Source organism: Eumetopias jubatus, unplaced genomic scaffold, assembly GCF_037043125.1.
Source record: "Eumetopias jubatus isolate StellerSeaLion01/CBP00866 unplaced genomic scaffold, mEumJub1_p1.0 scaffold_4, whole genome shotgun sequence".
Taxonomy (NCBI): domain Eukaryota; kingdom Metazoa; phylum Chordata; class Mammalia; order Carnivora; family Otariidae; genus Eumetopias; species Eumetopias jubatus.
The window spans coordinates 104,981,331-105,002,733 of NW_028274810.1; the positions used below are offsets into that span (position 1 = coordinate 104,981,331).

General features: G+C 64.4%; 1 protein-coding gene across 1 annotated transcript in view; it reads right to left on the reverse strand.

The window, feature by feature from the left end:
• TP73 (tumor protein p73) overlaps nucleotides 1-20,011 on the reverse strand; it is a 56,047-nt gene extending 36,036 nt beyond the window's left edge. The window contains exons 1-4 of the mRNA XM_088022635.1: nucleotides 19,755-20,011; nucleotides 19,164-19,313; nucleotides 9,401-9,492; nucleotides 8,977-9,097 (exon numbers count right to left, since the gene is read on the reverse strand). Coding sequence (XP_087878761.1) covers nucleotides 8,977-9,097; nucleotides 9,401-9,492; nucleotides 19,164-19,214 — 264 coding nt within the window. The 5' untranslated portion in view covers nucleotides 19,215-19,313; nucleotides 19,755-20,011. The remainder of the gene's footprint in view (nucleotides 1-8,976; nucleotides 9,098-9,400; nucleotides 9,493-19,163; nucleotides 19,314-19,754) is intronic.
• Between the last annotated feature and the right edge of the window lie 1,392 nt (nucleotides 20,012-21,403).

A 21,403-nucleotide genomic window follows, 5' to 3' on the forward strand; every position in this document is an offset into this window, starting at 1 on the left:
CGCTCTTGCACACAAGCACACCTGTGCACCCACACACGCTGCCGAGAACACGCAGGCTCCAGAGGCTGCCGCGCCCCCAGGCTCCTGTCCTCTGCCCGTGGAGCTCGGCGGCGCCTGCACTCTGTCCAGCTGTCCGGCCCGTCCCTCTGCCCGCCGCTGGGTCTCACAGGGTACCGGTGGTCCCCACTCTACCTGCCTCCCTGGCAGGAAAAATGGCTCCGCCCTCCACCTGCTCAATTAGCCGCCTGGTGCCTGCCTGGCCCCAGGGACCTGGCAAGTCTGGAAATGAGCCCAGGTCCCCAAGGCCCAGGCTGCAAGGGACAAGCAAAAGCTGCAGTCCCTTCCTTCCCCTCTGCCAGGCCGCTACCCCTCCGTGAGACCCCAAGGCCAGCTTGCTGCAAGTCCTTGACCCTGAGCCCAGACCTAATGAGCAGATTCCCAGGAGAGGATGCTCTTGACCTGGGAGCAGGCGGGGCAGCCTCCTAGCCCAAGCCCCGGGGGAAGGACGACCTCCAGGGTCCCCTAAGCTCCTGGCAGCCGGGGACAGGGCAGGGCAGGGCCGCCAGCCCAAAGCTGGGGAGCCTCAGAAACCCCCACATCTCAAGGCGACTACCGAGCCCTGACTGAAAACCACCCACCCTCCTCTCCCAGCCCGTGGGCGCTCATCCCAAACCTCTCCAGGATGGGCAGGCATCTGCCCCTGCGCCCAGGACCTGCCCCAAACCCTGTTGCATCCTGCCTGCCTCAGCTTACCCTGGATTGTGGCCCCCAACCGGCAGCAGACGCCTGACCGGGAGGCAGACAAGAGAATGCCCCTCCTCGCCCTCCATCCTGGCGAAAGCCCCAGCACGGCCCCCCAAGGAGGATGGAGACGGGTCCGCACCTACCGTGGTGAAGTGCTGCATGGGGTCACTGACGTACAGCATGGTGGGTGCGCGGGGGCCTGCACACGCCGGGGAGTTGGCGTGCTGCGGGACGAGGCATGGGTCTGGGTGGCCGGGGGGCGAGGGCTGCAGTGCTGGCCACGCGGCGGGGTGCAGCCAGGCGGAGAGACTCCGTGGCTAGTGGGGCGGGAGCCGAGGATGCTCCGGGACATGTGGGCTATTTGCTGGCATTTTCCTTCTCCCTCAGTTCTGTCAACCAACTGCATCTAACAACAAAACCGGCGGCCCGCCCCTTTATCCCTCATGCCTATTCATCACAGTCCAGGCAGGCCTCGGCTTGCCCACCGATGTGTCGGACCGCACCACGGAGGCGCCCGGGGAGGGCGGCGCGCCGGGCCAGCGTCGGCTCCACAATCGGGCCACACCCTGCTCCCCCGGAGACGCCGCCCAGGGGAGGCTCGGAGGGCCGCAGGCCTCTGCCCCGAGCACCGGGGGGCCGGCCCGGGGCCCTTGAGACCTCCGTAGGTGAGGCTGGGGCCACCCCAAAGGGAAGAGAGGGTGCTGCAGCCCCAGCGCCCTGGGCGGAGAACCACTCCCTCCTGCCGAGAGCACGGTGGTCCACCGGGGACGCCCCAAAGGGCCGAACGGAGAGGAGAAGCACCCCAGGAGACTGCTCCTCCTGGTCCACCTGCAGGGAGCCTCCCTCCTGGAATGAGCCGCCGAGGCATGGCCCAACGCAGGGACTGAGCGGGGGACGCAGAGTCCACGTGCTCCAGCCCCACCTGGGCTGACACTGGCTGTGTCCCCACGGGTGTCGCTCCCCTGCAAACAGCGATGTGGCCCAGAAGGAGGACGGCTGGGCCCCGCCCGCCACACTGCGCTGACCCCGAGGCCTCGGCAGCTCCAGGCCGGGGCCTGCACATTGGTGGCCCGCCAGCAGGGAGCTCGCGGTGGTCACCACGACTCCCTTCCTGCAGTCTGAATGTCCACTCTAATGGAACCATGTGTGGCACAACGTTGCTTTGGGGTTGGGGCCAGGATCCTCGCTGGAAAAGGCAGGGCATTGGTTATACACAGATAAGTCATGTGACCCTGGATGTGCCACCCTCAAGTTCCAAGCCCCCCAACAAGGGCTTATAGACCATGAGGTGCCGGAAGGACAGTCCATTCTCTCCACCTCCCTGACCACCTCCAGGCTCCTGGGGGCCTGGGAGCAGCGGGGCTCAGGGCAGAGGGAGGCTCCACCCGAGGCCCACCAGGGCGTGCGCTGACCAGCCCAGCGCCCCAGAGAGGGAGAGCCGGGGCCGGGGTCCTGGGGGCAGGGGCAGAGACACAGCTCACTCCCATGACCCCATGGCTGACAGCTCCCAACGCGCTGGGGCACCACTCATCATGAGCCGACGGAGGAAAGCAGAGGTAGGGAAGGGGGTCTGCAGAGGGGCCTGGGTTGGGAGCTGAGGTGGGCCTTCTTCACCCGGAATGCTTGAAGACAGGAAGGCCTGGGGTGGGGAGCCCCGTCGCCACCCCCCGGGGTCCTATCCTTCAGTGAGGCTTTTGGAAGAGGCTGGAGGCAGATGGACAGGCGGACAGGTTGGCGGGACACAGAGCTCCCACGGGGCGTTGGGTGAGGTTGGGCCCCTCCCCAGCCTCTCATGACGGGTGTCCCTGCCGGTCAGGCCAGCTCCGTGCACAGCAGCTGGGGCAGCTCAGCTGTCTTCCTAATCGTGCTGGGTTTGTAAAGGCCGAAAGGGGGGCAGCAAAGGAAACAAGGATCTGAGGGGAGAGACCCCAGGAGTCTGGGAGTCTGGCCCAGGCTGGCACACAGAGGACCCAGTGTGGGGACTGACCCCCAAGGTGGCCCTAAGACTCCCACTCCAGGCATATGCCCTGCACCCCCCTCTCCTTGGGAGGTACTGTGAATGCGAAGACAGCCCCTGGGATTAGGTTACAAACCAGTCAACTCTGAGTTGATCAGCAGGGAGACTATACGGGTGGGCCAGGCCTGGTCAGGTAAGCCCTTCAAAGAGGTCCGGGAGACATCCTCCGGCTGGCCTCGAGGAGCCCACGGCCAGGCTGTGGAGGCACGGCAGGGCAGACGGCCAACAAGCAGAGTCTGGAAGTGGCCCGGGACAGATGACACTCAGCAGCCCGGGAGACCCTGAGCGGGGGAGCCGGGGGAAACAGGCCAGACTCCTGACCCACAGAGACCATGAGGCCGCGAGTGCTGTTTGAAGCCACCAGGTGAGACCTTGGGCAGAGGAAGCCAGGGCTCTGGGGGGGGGGGCTCAGGCCACTGGGAGGGCCTGGGGGCACAGGCTGACCCAGGAGACACTGGCTAGCCCAGAGGGAGGGCATCAGGTTGGAAAGAGGTCTTCTCTCGAGCCCTGGCGGGAGCACCAAACACACACGGTCAAGGACAGAGGGGCCACGCCCCAGCCACAGTGCGGGGGCACCACAGAGGAGGCTCGGGGCGCCTGGGCCTGACGACCAGCACTGTCCCCCGCACTGTGAGCCGGGGCCAGGCTGAGGTCCCAGACAGACCGAGAGCAGGTGTCCACATGTGCCGGAGCCCCAGTGTCTTCCGGAGCAGCACCCACTTCCTGAGCATTTATCCTACGTCCTGGGGACAGGGACGGGGGCTGGGGACTCTGTCCTGAGAACCTCACTTGGCCCTCAGCTGCTTCCTCCAGGTGGCCTCCCAGGTGGCCTCACTGGGCCACGGCACCTACCCCCCTGACTCTAACTCCCCAGAGATTCTGCCCTCCGTCGGGCCCCGCAGAGACACAGTGGGGTTTTCTTCCACCTCACACGGGCACAGGATCCACCAGAAGCGCACCAGTGATGCACCGGCTCAGGACCAACTCCTCACACCCACAGGCAGGTGGCTCTGCTCACCCCACGGGGGATGTCGCGGAGCTGGCTCCACGACCTGGCGCTGGCCGGGGCTCAGCTCTGTGCACCCCAGAGGAACTCCCACTGCAGCTTGTAGGAGGAAGTGAGCTTGGGGCGCACTGTGGAGGGCAGGCGGGCTGGGGTCCTGGAGCTGAGGACTGTGGCGAGCTGCGCCCCTCCATGACCTTGAGCTCCGCCCCCACGCCGTCCTTGGGGCTGCAGAGCCTCCCTGAGGAGGGGGCGCCCCTTCCCTCCTCCTGCATGCCTGTCCCCTTCTCTGGGCCAGCCCAGTTTTCCGAGAACCTACTCCCGGAGGTCTACACTGGGCTGTACCCTCGCTTGTCCTGCACCCGGGCGGAAGGGACCCCTCCCCAGGCCAGGAAGGTCTGCCCTGGGAGACTGCTGGGGTCTCGAGCCCCCGGAGCATCTGCAGGTTCTAACCCCAGGCGTTTGCCTGGCTGTGCAGTCTCTGTGGGCACCTGCTGCCCCTGCCGGCCACAGCCCTACCCCGTGGCCCACCCGCCCACAACAGCTGTCACCAGGGAAAGGCGCCAGGTGAGGCGGGAAGGGGCGCAGGGAGGGAGGGCACTCTGGATGGGCGGGCGGCGGGGGGGCAGGTAGCTCCACGGACTCTGTCAGGGAAGCTGGGAGGAGTGGGTGGAAGGAGGCCAGCCGGCCAGGCTCGGCGGAGCACCCACCGTCTCTGCCTTTCCTGCATCATCAGAGCTGGGAGGGGGCTCCCCCGCAGAGCCTGGCCCTTGTTTTGTCCCTGGGGACGCTGAAACTCAGAGGGGGCACGCAGGCCCTTAGCCCAGGCCCAGCACCAGCCGAGTCCAGGTGGGAATCTGGATTCCTGCTGCCTGCTCTGGAAACCCGGGGGACTCACGGCCAAGGACTTCATCCTGTCTGTGCCCCCTCCCCGGACAGTGGGGGGCCTCCAGGGCCAGCGCAGACCCCACAGGACTGCCCTTCTCACGGCGCCAGACCATCCTCCTCCTGAGCCCCTGGGGATGCCAGGGACCCACTAGGCTTCACTCCCCTTGCAGGAGGCAGGAAGCTACTTGAGAGCTGCTGGTGCTGGGCAGTGAGCCACGTGGGGTAGGCTGCCACGGCCACCACCCAGGGCCAGGGCTCTTCCTACAGGGACCCCAAGGTGGGCAGGTGGCCACAGGAGCCCTGGGGCGTCGGGTCCTTCCTGGGCACAGCTGCTCCCAGGCCCTCTGGTCCCTCTTCAACACGGAGCCTCGCCCCTGCCTCCCCCCACCTCTTCCTACACGACGTCTAGCTTTGTCACACACTCCCCATGGACCAACCACCACCCCTCATCCTCGACATCCCGATGATGCTTTTACCGGCTCAACATACAGACAAGCGAGCTGAGGCCCGGGGCATTAAGTAACCCCGCGTGCGTCACCCGGCAAAGAGGCGTAGGGATGGGATGGGTCTCAGAGCGCCCCACACCCACGGCAGCCTCCCAGCCCAGAGGCCCCCTCTGTGCCCCCTCAGCCGCGTAGGGTGCTGGGACCCTGGCGGCAGTGACCTCAGGAAGCTCACCGTCCCCCCCAAGAATCTGCTCTGGGACCCCTCCAAGGCCTGCCCAGGGGCCAGATGGCCTACTGGGGCCCTGTCCTCTTTACTGCCCGACCTGGCTCCTCGGCCAGTCCAGTGTGGCAGGAGGGAGGTCCGAGGACGACGACCAGTCCTTCCCGCAGGGCTGGGCAGAGCCCCGGGCTGGGGCCCCACACATGCTGACGTTTCCGTGTCACAAGCAAGGACCCAGAGTCGCGGGGGACTTGGTCCCAGGACAGACTGGCCCCTCAGGTGGGCCGGCACCCCCTCTGCCCTGGCCACGAGAGCAGTGGCCTGCAGTGTCCTCTCTTCCGAGGGCGGTCTGACTGTGGGAACCTGCCCGTCCCATGGGAAGGAACCTGCCTCATCACCTGCAGGGCCAAAGAGCAGAGGAGACCCAAGGTCCAGACAGCGGGATGTGCCGCCCCAGAGGGCCAGTGTTCCCCCACTCGAGGACTGTGCCTGCCGGGCCTTGTTGCTGGGCCCCTGCACGACTGGGGGGCCAGGTCCCCAGCGGCACAGAGGACGGCGGGCCTGCAGTGTATGCGCCCGCCTTCACACCTGGCCATGTGCTGAGTCACAGCCACGGGGCTGGCCAGGCCCCGGGAATACAGAACTGCACAACCGCTTTCTCGCCCCAAGGCCTGGCCTGGGAAGCCTCTCGTCCAAGGCCACCAGCCTGGAGTGGGGACTGCCCTGCCTCCCCCTGAGCCGCTGGGTGGGGAGGGAGCCGTGCCCTCGGGCGCCCAGGCTGGAGGTCACAGCGCCATTGCGTAGCGCGCCTCGGGGGCTCCCCCCCACGCCTGGCTCCGGGCCCCTGGGCACATGGCCGAGGCCCTTGGGTGGGATAGCCGGACAGCGGGCTCTGCCCCAGAGGCTGAGCTACCTCCCTCTGTGGGTCTGGGCCGCGTCGGGGCCTCACGAGGGTGAAGGGTGGGCAAGTCGTGTGCACGGTCACCGCGCTCAGACCGGTCACGGTGCCCACGACGGGGCCCAGCAGGGGTTAGCGTGAGGCCGACCAGGTGGCTCCAGGGAACCCCCACTTTTGTGAATGGAGCTTTGCACACAGATTGTTCCTGTGTGACTTTCACTAAAAGGCGGGTCCCCACCTGACATGTTCGGCCCTCCTGCTGTTTGCAGAGGTGGGGGGCCACACCCTCGCCACCCTACGGCAGCTGAGAGGCCCAGCCCCCCATTCCCAACCCAGACATTCTCAGCACCCAGCATCCTCCCGGGTGGACATGGGGGAGTGTATCCCACGCCATGGAGGATGAGAGCCGCCCCCTCTGACTACTGGAGTGCAGAACCCCCTCCTGACGCCGGGGCTGCGGGGTGTCCAGGGCCCTCCGCCCTCAAGGGGTGGGCTGGGCAGCTGGGGGGCACGGCTTCCCAAACTCAGGAGACAGACCTCTCAGGAGACCACACTCGGGGTCCTTCCTCCCCAGAGCTCCTGCCCCTCCACAGAGTGGACGGCGTGAGTGCCTGACAGTCGGCTTCTGATCGGGAGGTGACCACTTCACAGACACCCATCTCGAGTAATCGCACAGCCAGCTGCCCAGCTAGAGAGAGCCAGGCTGCCCCAGCCAGGCGGTTCCCCGGTAGAAAGCCCTGAGTGACCTGGAAGGCGGACCACTCGAGTGGACCCTGCTCTCCCTGCCCGGCCTTTAAAGCCACTTCTGGGTAAAGAGTGAGCCCCCGAAAACCCAGGCCCTCCCCCTGCCCCCCCAATAAAGGCAGAAACCCCCCCCCGTCTGCACTCTCTCCCTGCCACCTGGCTGTGTGGCCCCAGGCCTGCCACGTGCCCTCCAGCCCTGAGAGTGATGAACGTTTTCTTTCAAAATCACCGACGTGCGTCCTGCCGTCATTCGAAGCACTAGGGCCAGCCCAGGCTCGGCACGGCTCCGTCGGGAGCTCGCGCCCTGGACACCGCCAGCCGGCAGCGGCGTTACTCACACGCTGTGGGGGACACTGGTGTCCGGGAGGGAGACCCGGGAGGGGAGAGGTCAGGGCCCTTGGCCCCGGGGAAGCAGCTGGCGGGACAGGGAACGTTCTGAGGGGGCAGGACGCAGCACCCCGGCCCGTCGAGGCCCACCCTTCCCCAGCGTCTGCCTCAGCTTCCCCACCTGTATAATGGGAATCAACAGGTGCTGGACGCCACGAGCTGCTCTCACTATGACGGCCTCCTGAGCGAGGCAGGAGGCCGGGGCCAGGGGCAGTCAGATTCTCAGACCCAGTGTGAAACGTTCCTCAGAGGCACGGACATCACGGGGCTCCCTGCCCACCACACCCCCACCCCCGGGCGGCAACTGCCCGAGTCATGTGTGGGCCAGCCCAGTGTCTTCGACAGACACTACCGAGGACACGGGGGGCCCTCCTGCCCCCTGCCCCCCCCACGGCGTCCCCCTGGCTCATTCACACGCCTGGAGCCCACATGGCCCTGGCTGGCTGCCAAGGGCTCAGCGTTCCTCAGACGGGGTGGGGGGCTCCAACTATTTTAGGGAAAGGGGGCCAGGCCCTCCTGGCCTCCGGAGTTCCCAGCACTGCCTCCTCCCTGCGCCCTGGCTCTTGGCCTGGTGCTGGGCCGTGGGGAGCCCAGTGGCCAGCACAGCCACCATCCAGGGGGATGGGGCAGCCTGGGACTCTAGCAGTGCCTGTCCCAAGGAGGCAACTGGGAGGCAACTCAGGGGGTGCTGGGGATGGCAGGCAGCACTAGGCCTCCCTGGGGCCGGCGGTCCTTACACTCCCTTCTCGTGCTCCGTCTACGGCAACCTCCTCCTGATGCACAGGGCCTTGCCACGGGTGGTGCACCCAGCTCCCACAGCCCTGCCCTCTTGCCAAGAGGAATGCCAGGGGCGGTAGGACCTGGGACACAGCAACAGGGTGTCAGGGCCTCAGTGGTCCCTGCACGCCCCCATCCAGTCCCTCCTCTGGAAACAGCAGCTCAGTCTTCCCTCGGGGCCCTCTTCCCACTCCACTCCATCCCATCCTGCCCCTGTCCCATGGAACCCAGGCTGATCAGAGACACAAGGATGGCTCAGAGGTGGCCACCAAACCATGTTCAGACCAGTGAGAGGAAGGCCTGTTGGACAATCATCAAAGAGGGGTCCTCCCCACAGGGAGAGTGATGCTGGTGGAGCCTGGTACCCCTCCACAGAAACTGAAGGCTGCCTAAGCACAAAGCCACCGTGGAGAAAGCAGGGCAAGAGACAGAGAGGCAGCTGTTGGATCACCTAGATTCAGCCATACCTGAATCCATTCCTACACCCGGATCCAGCCATGCCTGAATCCATTCCTACACCTGGATCCAGCCATGCCTGAATCCATTCCTACATCCAGATCCAGCCATGCCTGAATCCATTCCTACACCTAGATTCAGCCATACCTGAATCCATTTCTACACCTGATCCAGCCACGCCTGAATCCATTCCTACACCCGGATCCAGCCATGCCTGAATCCATTCCTACCCTTGGAAGAACGGTTTCCTGAGCTGACACATTTTCTACTTTGCCACTGAAATGTCCTGACAAACCTATGGAGGAAGCTGTTTCCTGGCTCTGCAGGCTCCTAGTCAGCATGGTCCACGCTTACCGCCCCCACCCCGAGACCTCCACACACAGCAGCCCCACTCACCATGACAGGTGTGGTCATGCCCTGCAGGTGGAAGACGTCCATGCCTGCCTCTGCGCCGCCCACCACCTCATCATTTCCCTGGCTGGACTGGGGCAGGTCAAAGTAAGTGCTGTCTGGTTCCCTGGGAATACAGGAAGAGAGCCATCAGCCCCGCCCAGGCCTGGGGCTCGGGGTTGGCCCTCAGCTCAGAGGGGGCCTGCCCTTCAGCCCGCCGGCTGTCTCCTCTGCCCCCCTCCCTCCTCCACTGGCCTCTCCAGGGCTAGGCCACCAGGGAGGCGTGGCCCCACCTGAGCTCTGTCGCCTGGACCTCTCCTGGCCCCGACTCCTCTGGACTCTGAATCTCCAGGAGGGAGCCCACACCAGCATCCCCCGCCTCCCCCTCATCCAGCCTGAGTCTAGCCTGCCAGCTGGAGGAAATACTCACAGGGAATTCCAGAGATGCTCGAACGTGGCCCCCTCGTCCACGGTGGTGGGCTGGGACATCTTCTCGGCACCCAGCCCGGAGGGCGGCTCACTCTGCAAGGAAGGAAGGACAGTGGGTGCTTTGGGAAGGATGGCCTCCGCCCCACTTCATCCTCCCCTTTCCCAGGCAGGACCCCACCTAGCAGAGGGGCAGGCCTGGCTCCAGACCCACGTCCTACCCTTGGACGAACGGTTTCCTGAGCTGACACATTTTCTACTTTGCCACTGAAACGTCCTGACAAACCTATGGAGGAAGCTGTTTCCTGGCTCTGCAGGCTCACAGTCAGTGTGGTTCACGCTTACCGCGTCGGGGGTGCCGCAGGCCGCAAGGGTTTCTATCACTATGAACTGTGTCTCTAGGCTCGGCCTTCAGGGCTCAAGCCAGGTTTGGGAGCTGCCGACGCCCCGGACATGAGGACAGCTCAGACCCTGGGTCACGCCCTCTTGGGAAGGGCATGTACAGGGCAGGCCCAGAGGCTGGAGCCAAACCCCGGGTCTGAGGCTGGCTGTGCCCCGTGGCTGTAGGATGTCAGCCAGCCATCCACCTCTGAGACCGGGCCCTCCTCCCCTGTGGCCTGAACACAAAAGCAGTTTGGACCCCAGGAGGCAACCCCGGGCCAAGGCTGTGAAGTTGTCCCTGGAGTGGGATCACTGCACGGTGGTCCCCCTGTCACAGGAGATGCCCAGGGCCCGGGGTGCCCAGACAGGCTGGCCTCTGTCCCCAGGGTTTGCTCTCCCGAGAGCATCCACACCCAGCTCCCACCCCACAGTGGGCCTGCCATCCTGGGACCAGGCCAGGCACACCCGGGGCCCCTGTCCTCCCGTGGTGGGGAGGGGCAGGGAAACCAGAGCCCCCCCTGCCCACTGCCCCACCCAGGCCAAGATGGTGTCTCCCTGGAGCCGGCCTCCGGGTCCTTGGCTTGGCCACGGTCCGCCTGGCGGTGCCCCAGCGGGCAGGCCCAGACCTGCCCGCAGCCGCCTGGGGAGGGAGGGCGCACCTGCAATCTGTCACTTTGTCCCCAGGTAGGCGGGCGCTAGTGGAGGTCTGCGGCACTCTCCCGGGGGCTGCCACGTGCCAGGCCACTGGTCTCCGGAGCAGTGGCACGGGCCAGGAGGGCTGCGCCAGGGGCTGGCCCGAGCGCTAAGGCGGGCCAAGCAAGGACGGCCTGGGACTGGCAGTTTAGAGAGCACTGGCCCCAAACCAACTCTCCTGCAGGCTCAGAGAGGTTAAGTGACCGCTGAGGTCACACAGCACAACTGTATGTACAGAAATCACTGAGTGGTTTCCTCAGAATTCAGAATTAACTCAGTCAACGCCCCACCCCCGCACTGCACACACACCTTCAGCACAAGATCTACCCACGGGGTTGTTTGTTTTTTATTTACTCAAGAGAGAGCGAGCGTGTGCGTGTGCAGGCAGAATCTCAAGCAGACTCCGTGCTGAGCGGGAAGCCCAACGCGGAGCCCGATATCACGACCTGAGCTGAAACCAGGAGTCAGACGCTCCACAGACTGAACCCTAAAACCCCATAAGGGCTTTAACAAGGCTGGGCAATGCTCCCTTGCATGTCTCCTGTTCTGGGGAGGTCACTCCCCCCCTGGGCTGAGCTGTCCAAAGCCCAGTGGAGCGGAGTGCTGGGCGTGGAGCTGGCCACCCAGTCATTTGGAAGGGGGTGGACTTGGTAGAACAGCACCAGCTGCCGGGCTGTGGAGCCAGCCGCCAAGCTGAGGCTCGGCAGAAACCCTCCCCCAGCCGTTCCCTAAGGCTGGCCCTTTCTGGGCGAGCAGGGATTATTAGTCGAGGGGCCCTGGGGTGTGCAGGGAGTGCGCCGACAGGAGACTCCTCTCGCCCCGTTTGGGCCCACCCTCTTCAATTTGCAGATGGACCATCCAAGCCCAGAGATGGAAAACACTTGGCTAATGTCACACAGCGAACGGTCAGCAAGACCCTGCGAGTCTAATCACAGCGGCCGAAAGAGGCCACAGCCCACATGAGCCCCAACGGACGAACGGATAGACCAACGGGGTCCATCCGCACAACGGGGTATCGGTCGACCACGGGAAGGAACGAACCGTGGGGGCTCGCTTCTGCGTGCGTGAGCCTTGAGGACATCCTGCTGAGCGAGGGAAGCAGGCATCTCGGGGCTGCGCAAACGTCGCGCCCACCACAGACAAGCCCACAGGCACTGAAGGCAGGTCTCCAGTACCGGGGGCTGGGCCGAGGGGGCCGGGGAGTGACTGCGAAGGGGGACGGGGTTTCCTCTGGGAGCGGTGGAATGTTCTGGAGCTGGATGGAGGCGTTGCACAGATTGTGACTGTACGAAATGTCACTGCACGGTTCACCTTCAAAGGGTTAGTTTTATATTACGTGAATTTCACTCCATAAAAAAAATTAATCAAAAACACAAAGACTCAGTGCTGCAGAGCACATGGTAGGTACTTACCTCACCAGCTGCAAAGAAGGCAAAACCCTCCATGTCCCTCCCGAAGCCCAGCGTCCAGGAGCCGGCACAGGGAAAGGGGAGACATTCAGCCTCCAGCCCCTGCACCTCCCTCCCAAGGGAACGGCTAGGGAGGTGGCACTCCAGAGCAGCCCCCCCAACCGCCAGGGGACACAGCCAGCATATCTGCCCTCCCCCCTCGCCCTGCCGCTGTGCCCCGAGCTGCACCCAGTCAGCCCGGCTCTGGCCTGGGGACCACTCACCTGCTGTGACAGCAGGGCGGGGGGCAGGGCAGACAGAGCCGGCCCGGCCACACCGGACGGCCGCAGGAAACTGATACTCAAGTCCCTGGGGCCCTGGCGAGGGGCAGGGAGGAACTCCAAGGGGTCATCAGACTCTGTGCTCCGCAGATCCTGCTGCTTTTCCACCGAACTATCCCCAAACCCAGGACCTCATGTCCACCGCTCCACCAACACCCCTGCCTAGGCCAGGCCCTCCCTGGTCCACCCTGGCCCCTGAAGTGCCCCACACCTGTCCCCTCCCTGTCTAACCACCCGCCCCAGTGGGCTGTCCCTTGGGCTTAGGATGAAGCCCCAAGTGCCTCGCTGTGGCCAGTAGGCCCTGACCGCAGAGCCCACCCCCACCCACCTCATCCCCCTCAGGCCCCTGCCCAGCACCTGGGGCTCAGCTCAGAGGCCACCGTCTCGGAGAGACCATCCGGGTGCCCGGTCAAACCGGCTGCCACTACCCAGCGTTATCTTGCTTCCTTCTCTGTCTGCCTGCAAAGCGGCTCTAAGCTGAAAGACGCAGAGAGACAGACAGACACAGAAGCCTGTCCGGGCTTCCACACTCAGCCACGGGCACAGGCCCCTACAGCTGCCACACAGGCCTGGAGGGACTTCACCCACTGCCCCAAGATCGGCGGTGGGCCTCCAGCTTCAGAGACACTGATCAGAATGCATATTCTCGGGGCGCCGGGGCGGTGCAGTCGGTTGGGCTCTTGGTTTTGGCTCAGGTTGTGATCTCGGGGTCACGGGATCAAGCCTGTTTGGGCTTCTCTCTCCCTCTCCCTCTGCCCCTCCCGCTTGTGCGCGCTCTCTCTCTCTCTCTCTCTCTCTCTCGAATAAATAAATAAGTCTTAAAAGGAAAAAAGAACGCATATTCCAGGGCCCACGCCAAGGGGCTCCCATGGCGGAGCTCAGGAGTCTGCACCTCTAACTGGCACCAGGGTATTCACCAGCACTCTGGGACAGACCCTCAGGGAGAAGGCATCACGCAGGCCCAGCTCCCCCACTCCGTGGGGGCCCTTCCTTGTCCACTCTGAGGGTGGTCAGCAGCCTCCACTGGTGACTTCTGCTCAGGTTCTTCACTTTGGCAAAATGAGGGTCCAGACACCTGCTCTGTCCTACTTACAGGATGCTGTGGGGCCTGAGCCAGGAGGCCACTGACTCCATGATTTCCAGGGTCCCTGGGAAGCTCCCCAGAGCTGGCTGCAGTGAACCCAGGCCCCATGACCACGAGTCAAGGGAGCTGTATGCCCTGTTCCCGTAGGCCCTGGGGACTCCTGCCAGGGCATGAGAAAGAGGAAATGCTGACGTCGGGTCGAGGATAGGGGCCCCTCACTGGGCACTGCCCCTCGGCCCCATGGGCCCCCCTCCTCTGTCCTCAGGGCAGGGGCAGGACCTACCCTGGACCCACCGTGTCATTTTGACGGAGGGCAGCAGAGGTGAGACACAGAAGAGCTCCTCATAGGGAACACCGATGACCTGCATTTTTAAGTTTGGAAACACACTCAGTGGAAACTTGGCTCCTGGACCTAATGGCGATTGCTTTTGCAAACGTGGCAGATCATCTTAAAGATCACATGTTAGTGCGGGAAAGACAGACTCCCAAGGAAACATTCTTTAGGTCATAACCGAGGTGCAAAGTGCAGATGCGCCCTTGGCTGCCTGGGCCCTTCGATGAAGGGTGAGTTGCTCTGGAGGGAAAGTGCGCTCAACCTCTCGAGGAGCAGGGGGCCCTGCAGCGTAAGGTTGTGGGTGCAGGAAGTGTGGGGTGAGACACCGCTGGGCATGCATGGGCCTGTCCAGAACCACCAAGCCAGAGGCTCCCACCAGAAAGGGTGCCATGTGCATCCCCATTCTCAGGGTGCTGGGCCGGGCTGCGGGCACCACTGACCCTGCAGCACCTCAAGGAGTTTCGAGCAAATCTTTGTGACTCAGGGGGCATCGCGGGGCTGCCGGTGAGGTTCCAGGACCCCCAGAGCTCAGGTGGGCTGTAGGCATCGTGCAGCCCAGAGCCGGAGTGGAGGTGCAGACCGTACCCCCTCCCCCCCCGCCCACCACGACCCCTTCAGCTTTGACTCAGGGGTTTTCTGAGTCCTCAACCCAACGGTCTCTGATGGAGCCACTTAGCAACATCTGCCAACATTTTCGGTTGTCACCACTGGTGGGGGAGGGGATGCTTCTCAGCACCCTACAATTCACAGCAGTCCCCCCACAGCAGAGAATGTTCTAGATCAGGGCTCAGTGCCACAGGGGAGACACGGGGCCACACCACTGCTTCTAGCTGCTGCTGGCCAGGCCCTGGACGGGGCCTCCGGGTGCTCACACCGCCCGTCACGCCCAGTCCACGTGTCTCCTCCCTGCCCCCTGTCCCGTCCCCATGTCTCCTCCCCACTCCCTACCCTGTCCTTACATGTCCCCTGCCCCCGTCTTGTCCCCACGTGTCCCCTCCCTGCTGCCTACCCTGCCCCCCTGCCCCATCTGTGTCCTCCTAGGGCCAGGCCAGGACCCAGCCTCCTCCAGGAAGCCACTGTCCTCCCTGATCCCTAATCAGGACCCCCTTCCTCTGCCTCCCAGGTGGTGGAGCGCGGGTTTCTCCGTGTGCCTCACAGGAGAGCCTTGCTGGGTAGGTAGGATTGTGTTCCTGTCCGCTCCACTGGCCCCGGGCTCCAAAACCACCTCCGGTAAGCTGGGGATCCTGTGACCCCCCCGACAAAGAGCATCACGCTGTTCATGGGGATGGCAGTCCCCACTCCTTGCCCGAGCCTCTGTCACCCCCTCCCACTGCTTGTAGAGCGCAGGGACGGCCAATGCGGGGCTCACAGCCCGCACCCAGGCCTTCGGGAAACCAGCGTCCAGGGAGGGAGGCAGCACCCTTCAGTTCAGGGGAAAAGTGACCCAAAGAGCTCCATCCTGACCCTCACCCCCAAACACTCCATCTCCACTATTCTTCTGACGCCCCACGGGTATGACCGGGCTCCTTCCCACCGTTATGTCCCCTTTTTGCTCAGTAAACTCAGACCATCGCAGGAAGGGACCCCTGGGCCTTCCCGGGCCCCTTCCAATCAGCCCTGTGGCCTCGAGGGGACTGAGAATGCTCTGGTGCCCAGAAGTCCCCCTACCTGGGTGGAGGGCTCAGGCGGCCAGCAGGGAAGGACACAGGGGGCAGGCAAACCCTCTGGAAAGAGCACTCTCCCCCAGCCGAGTTCCAGCAGGACGCTCGGGGCCCAGCCTCCCGGGGCCCTCGGCGCTGAGGGGCCTCTGCTGTCCCTACCACCCCCAGAACAGGGGCTGCCCTCACCTTGTGGGGTGCAGCCGGAGCGGCCCCAAGTGCCTCCCTCCTCAGCGACCCAGGGCAGCGGCCATCTGTGCCCGCCCCTCCGGCCTGTGGCCCAGGCCATGTGGCCACGGGAGTGCTGGGCAGCCCTGGCCACGAGGGGTGGGGTGGGGTGGGTCAGGCCAGGGCTGGCCAGATCTGCGCCGGGGACCTCCTGCAGAAGGACAGGGTCCTGCAGGGCCTGGTGAGGAGGACGTGGCCAGGGGCCTCCGGTCACCCTGAGACGGCTCGCAGTTGGCCTGCTGCCCATGCCGGGGGAGACTGGGCGCTGGCAATGAGAGACAAATTTAGCCTCCCCACCCCGGGCCAGGGAGCACTTGTGAAATATGAAAACAGCAGGAGGGGCCTGATTAAGCTGCCCTCCCGCCCTCCCTCCTGGGCCAGGGCCCACTCGAAGGACGCAGGGCAGGGGGCAGACTCCAGAGCCCCTTTGGCCCTGCTGCTCCTCACCTGCCGGCCTCTTACCCCGGCCGCTAGGCTCCGTCACGGCAAATGGCCTCCTGCAGCCAGGCTAGGGTCGTGTGGCCTTCCCCCGGCGCCCGGGCCCAGTGCTGCGGACTGTGAGGGCGCCAGCACTTTGGGTGTGAGTCTAGGGGTTGGCTTAGCACCCATGTGAGGCAGGGCAACGGCGTCAGCCCCCTGAGCACGTGGGCTTCTCACACTTGCGGAAGGAAACCGTGGTAAAGCAAGCCGCCCAGGGCCGTAGGGCTCCGGGTTCGGGCCTTGGCTGGGGGAAGCGTTCGGCGGAGCAGTTTTGGGAACCCACCAGTGAATACCCCAACACCCGGCAGGAAAGGGCTGTCACAGAGCAGCTCCTGGCAGAGGAAGTAAACCAAGAAACACCCGAGCATCACTAACCACCTACAGCATCCCCGAGGGAGTAGTGAGACCAGCAAATTTGCAGCTCATTTTACTGTCAACGTCAACGTGGAGACATGCCCAGGGAGGTGAGGTCGTCTGCCCAAGGGCACACAGCTAGTTGGGGCCGAAGGTCAAACCCAGCCGCCTGCCCCCAGCAGCCCTGCTCTTGACCCTGCCGCCCTCCACCTGGCCTGACCCTCCCCAGCCTGCACACTGTGCGTTGTGCCTGGGAAGCCCCTTGCCCACCCCTTTCTTCACCCAGCATCTCAAAGTCCGACCCGCCCTGAGGCCCACCTGCCTTCTGCCGATCTGGCAGCATCCTTCCTCCAGTGTCCAACCCAACACGTGCAGGTCATGCCCGGCCACACAGCTCCTGTCCCGTGGTTTTCCGCTCGGCGGCTCGGCACTGCCTCACACCCCCTGCTCCCTCTCCCTCTCCGTCCATGCCCACGCAGCCCCCCTCTGCGGCTCTACAGCCCCTGGATAGGTATATTGCCCATCCGGAGGCTCTGTTTCCTGCCACGTGCTCAGCAGGGCACTGACCCAGACACATCCTAGGAGCCTGAGAAACAGCAGTGATTACCAGCTGACCAACGGTTCCTTAGAATCAGGTGTCAGTGGAGGAAGAAGAAGCCAAGCCCTGTTCAGGGGGCAGCGAAGCACAGAGGCCGGGCCAGGTTGCTGCCCTGTCCCTAGTTCATTAGCAGACGCTCCCCTGCCCTGGTCTGTCCAGGAACGAGGTGCGGGCAGAACGAGACAGACCCCTGTCCCGGTCTGGAGACAGACCTTCAGAACGCCCGTAGCAGCTCCCTCTACTAGAGGCCCCCTCCCCGAGGGCTCGTGGCTGCGCGGAACACTGAGGGGGCAGCCAGTGCCCGTCTGCGTAGGGTAAATAGCTGCCTTCCCTGGAGGCGCCTCTGCCCTGAGGACCGCTGGGACAGAGTCGCCATGGGCCCGGGGCCAATGGCCAGACCCCGCCCTCTTGCCTGCTGGGCTGCCAGGCACTGCGGTCCTTCCCACCTGTGACTCCTTCCACTCTCCCCTCCCTGGCCCTGCTTCTGCCCCGGGGGGTCACACTTGCACAGGCCAGCGTGTCCTCGCTGGAGGTGCTGCTCTATGCTCCGGGATCTTCTCTTTGCCAGGCAAGCATGTGAGCTCCTTCAACCGTGCTCTGGATGACGGTTCCCAAACTATCACCCCACCCAGCACCCTTCTCTGGACACCTGCACATTCCTCGGAGGAGACCCCCCAGGCGTGTCCCCACCTGTGCAGACCCTGTGCCTCCCGTACCCCCGGTGCCTGCTCTGGGCCCAGAAACACGCTGCCTGAAGTCTCCCCCCACCACCCTGCCCTCTCCCAGTCGGGACACGAGCTCCTTTGCCGACACGCTCAGTCTGACTCCCGCACTCTGTCCCTTCCGTGCTCTGAAGTCGGCCACACATCTGACTTCACCCAAGGTGCCACGATATTGGTCCGTCCATCCATCCCTCCCTCCAGAAACATCCATCAGCGTTCCACAGAGCTGCCGCTGCCCCCTTCCCTGCCCCCTGTCCCCTAGCCTTGGGGGTGTCTTTCTGATAATGGCACCCAGAATCCACTGCACACTCCCTCTGCCCCAGCCCCAGCCCGGAGACCTCTGTATTTATTGACCTCAATCTTCCATGTAACATGGTAGGAAGGGAAGAGCTCTGCACCCCTACTCTCTAGATGTTCTTACGGCAGCACAGAGAGTGTGGGTCACCTGCCCTGGGCCACACAGCTTGGAAGTGCCAAGGCTGGGCTGGAGCCTGCTCTGGCTCCCACCAGGCAGCCCTGCCCTCCAGGAGCCCCTGCTACTGGGGGACACACAAGCAAACCAGCTTTCACCGCCCAGTATAAGGGGTGCCTGGAACGGGTGTGGACCATGGCCAAGGTCAGCATGAGGGCACATGAAGGCCCACATCAGCATGGCCATCTGCAGGTCTCCCAAGCTGACGTTGAGCTTGGGGGGCCACGGGACGATGGGCACCAGTGGAGTGGGGCTCGGCCAACGACAGGCCCTGGCAGCCTTTCGGTCGGGGGAGGAGGGAAGTCGGGCTAGAGAAGGGACAGGCCCCTCTGGAGGCCACATGAAGGGCCCTGAGCCCATGGACTCCGGGGAGCAAGCTTCAGGGTTCAGCTCACGTGGGGCACAGTGGGATGTTCGTGGGAAGGTCACCCCGGCAGGCACACATGGGCCCGGGGAACCCAGAGGCAGGTGGTCAGTGAGGCGGGCCTTGGCGGATCCAGGTAAGCTGGAGGAACACAGAACAAGTGGACAAGGCTGGGGTACAGAGGGGCAGGGAGGGGCAAGGACGCGGGGCCTGCCCCAGGACCCTCTTACAAGCCGATTCCCGCCGCTTAATGCACTCTTTAGTAAACCTCCACCTAGCTAGAGATCCAGGTGCCCCAGCCTGCTACCAGCTTCATGCCCGTGTGGGGGTTTCTCTCGTCCGGCCTGTGGGGCAGTGATGGTCACACCCCTCACACACGATTGAGCTATGCACGAGCATCTGGCAGGACCGCTGGACTGGCTCAGGGGTACAAAGCGTGGTTGCCTGTCTGGCTGCAGGGCCGTTTGCGCGTCTGCAAGTGAGTTATCTCTGGGTGACACCTGCATGAGCGCTCCCAGAAGGCCACTCCCCTTAATGCAGGGCGGGGACGGGACCGCTGCTCAGCCGCCCCACACCTTTTCACCCACGGTGCACGCTCTCTGCCTTCCTCACCTCGAACCCCCCATAGCCGTCCCTCTGCAGGTATGGCAGGACCCTGACGACCCCCTACCTCAGGAGTCCAGCTGTGTAGGCAGGACCGTGGTGGCAGGTGCGCCGACATAGGGAGCGAGCCCTGCTGTCCGGGTCTCCACAGAGGCAGCCAGGCGAAGCAGAGGGGTGGGTCTGGACAGGCTCTAGGGCCCCGTGCAGGTGAGTGAGCCTGGAGGAACAAGGCTGAGTTGGCCCCAAGAAGCTAGGGAGTGGTGTCCTCCTCGAGCAGGCGGCAGTGCCTCCCCGGCAGGAAGTGGAGAGTTCCCAGCAGGCCCACAGGGTGCAGGCGGAGGCACAAGAAGGACTTCTGCCCCCACCCAGCCTGGCCCCCCTGCCTGGGCCACTTGAGTCACCCACGGCCCCCTGGGAGCAGGTGGCTCTGCAAAGTACCACCCCGTAGTGGCTGGTGCTCCTCACCACATCAGGGGAAGCCCAGGCATGGCCTCCCTGCTCTGGCCTGGCCACCAGCCTGCCTGCCTGCCACGTGTGCCCCGGGGCCCCCCACTCCCTGCCCCCTGGGGTGGCCCTGAGCCTCTGTGTGGCAGGGAGGCGGTGACAGGACCCCAGGTGCAGGCCCAAGAGAGCTGGGCCTGGCTGAGCCCAAGCCTACCTTGGCGGGAGCCTGGGCCCCGAGGGTCGAGGTCGGTGTGGAGGGGAGGCAGCTGGGAGGCCCACAGCCCGTGGCTGGGCAGGCAGGCGGTGGTGGCAGCGTCCTGGTCACCTAGGCGATGACACTGGAACCAAGGAAGCAGGGAGGCCAGCCTGGAGCCCGGGGCGGCCGGGGCGGAGCATGGCTGGGAGCCCTGAGGCGGGCAGGCGATGCCATGCCCTCTGCACAGTGACCCGGTGACAGGCCCCTGGCCGCCGGGGGGGGGGGGTACGGCATGGGAGCCGGCTGCGTCGGCCCGCGTGCGCACGCCTCTCTTCTGCTCCTCGCTGTAGAAGCGTCCATCCACGCTCACGCAGAAGCAGAGAGAACGGTGCACCAAGCCCGTGACTCTCCCCCGGCCTCAACCTCGGGCGGCCCTCCAGCTAAAGCAATTTCTACAGGTTGTACCATTGCACCTGTGACATGTCAGGTGGTCACGTGGTGATTCGAACAATCAAGGACCCCTTTTTTTCAATATTAGGTCCGAGCAGGAAATTGTTGATATTCAACTGTTTTTCTCCTGCCCACGTGCACACGCACATACACGGTGAATTCAGATAACTCAACGTGATAGGCGGCCTTGACACCACATTCTGGATTTCCCAAGCACATGCTTTTAACTGCTGGTCGGAGGACTTTGAGGAGGCCTGGATTTGGGAGACTAATCTCCATCTCCTCCCCACCCCCCATGGGCAGCAGCATGGAAAGCTGAGGCCCTCTGGATGGACGAGACAAGGGGACCGGGCAGATGGGATGAAGGGCCATGTCTGGAGGCAGAAGCACCCTCCATTGCCCAGGAGGGCCTCGTACAACCACGGGGTCCCGATTACAGGGGCGCGAGCAGGCACTGCCCTGCTGGCTTCGCAGAAGGGGCCACGAGTCACGAGCCTCTAGACGCCAGAGCGGCCAAGAGATGCTTCTCCCCAAGAAGGAACACAGCCGTGCTCCAGGTCGGCAGACGGGTTTCAGACTTCGGACCCCCAGAAGTACAGGAAGTGCGTCTACGCTGCATTAAGCCACCACATCGGGGCTAATATTATGGCAGCAGCCAAAACTAATACAGGTCCACGTAACGCAAGTTTGGGGACCGTCATTTGCGGTGGCTTCCCCAATTCCTGGAGCCCGTGGAGCAGGGCCCTGCTGCCCCGTGAAGCGTGAGGAGAAACTGTCGGGGAGCGGGGCACTTGGCCCCGGTGGCGCCCCCCCACCCCTCCATCTGATGGCAGCTGAAGAGGCCACCCTCGCGGGAGCCGAGCCCCCCACCCATCAAAGACGCTGTGTGCACGCACGCACACGCTTTGGAAGGCCATGCCAGGGACACGTGGTCCTCTCAGCTGACTCCCAGGGAGGGCAGGGGGAGGTCGGCATTCTGCGCGAGTCACCAGAGCAAGAGGCTTCCTCCCTGGCTGCTCCTGGGGGAAGGGTCAGGCCGCAGCCATGGGCTCCCCAGCTCCTGCTGAACACAGAACCAGTGCTGCCCAACAGCCCACGTTTGCGGGCAGCTATGTGTGCACATGTGCAACGAGGCTGCCTGAGTCACGTGCAGGCGTGAGGCGTTAGGACCACACGGGACAGCGGGTGGTGGTGGGAGGGAGGGGTTCCCTGGTCCT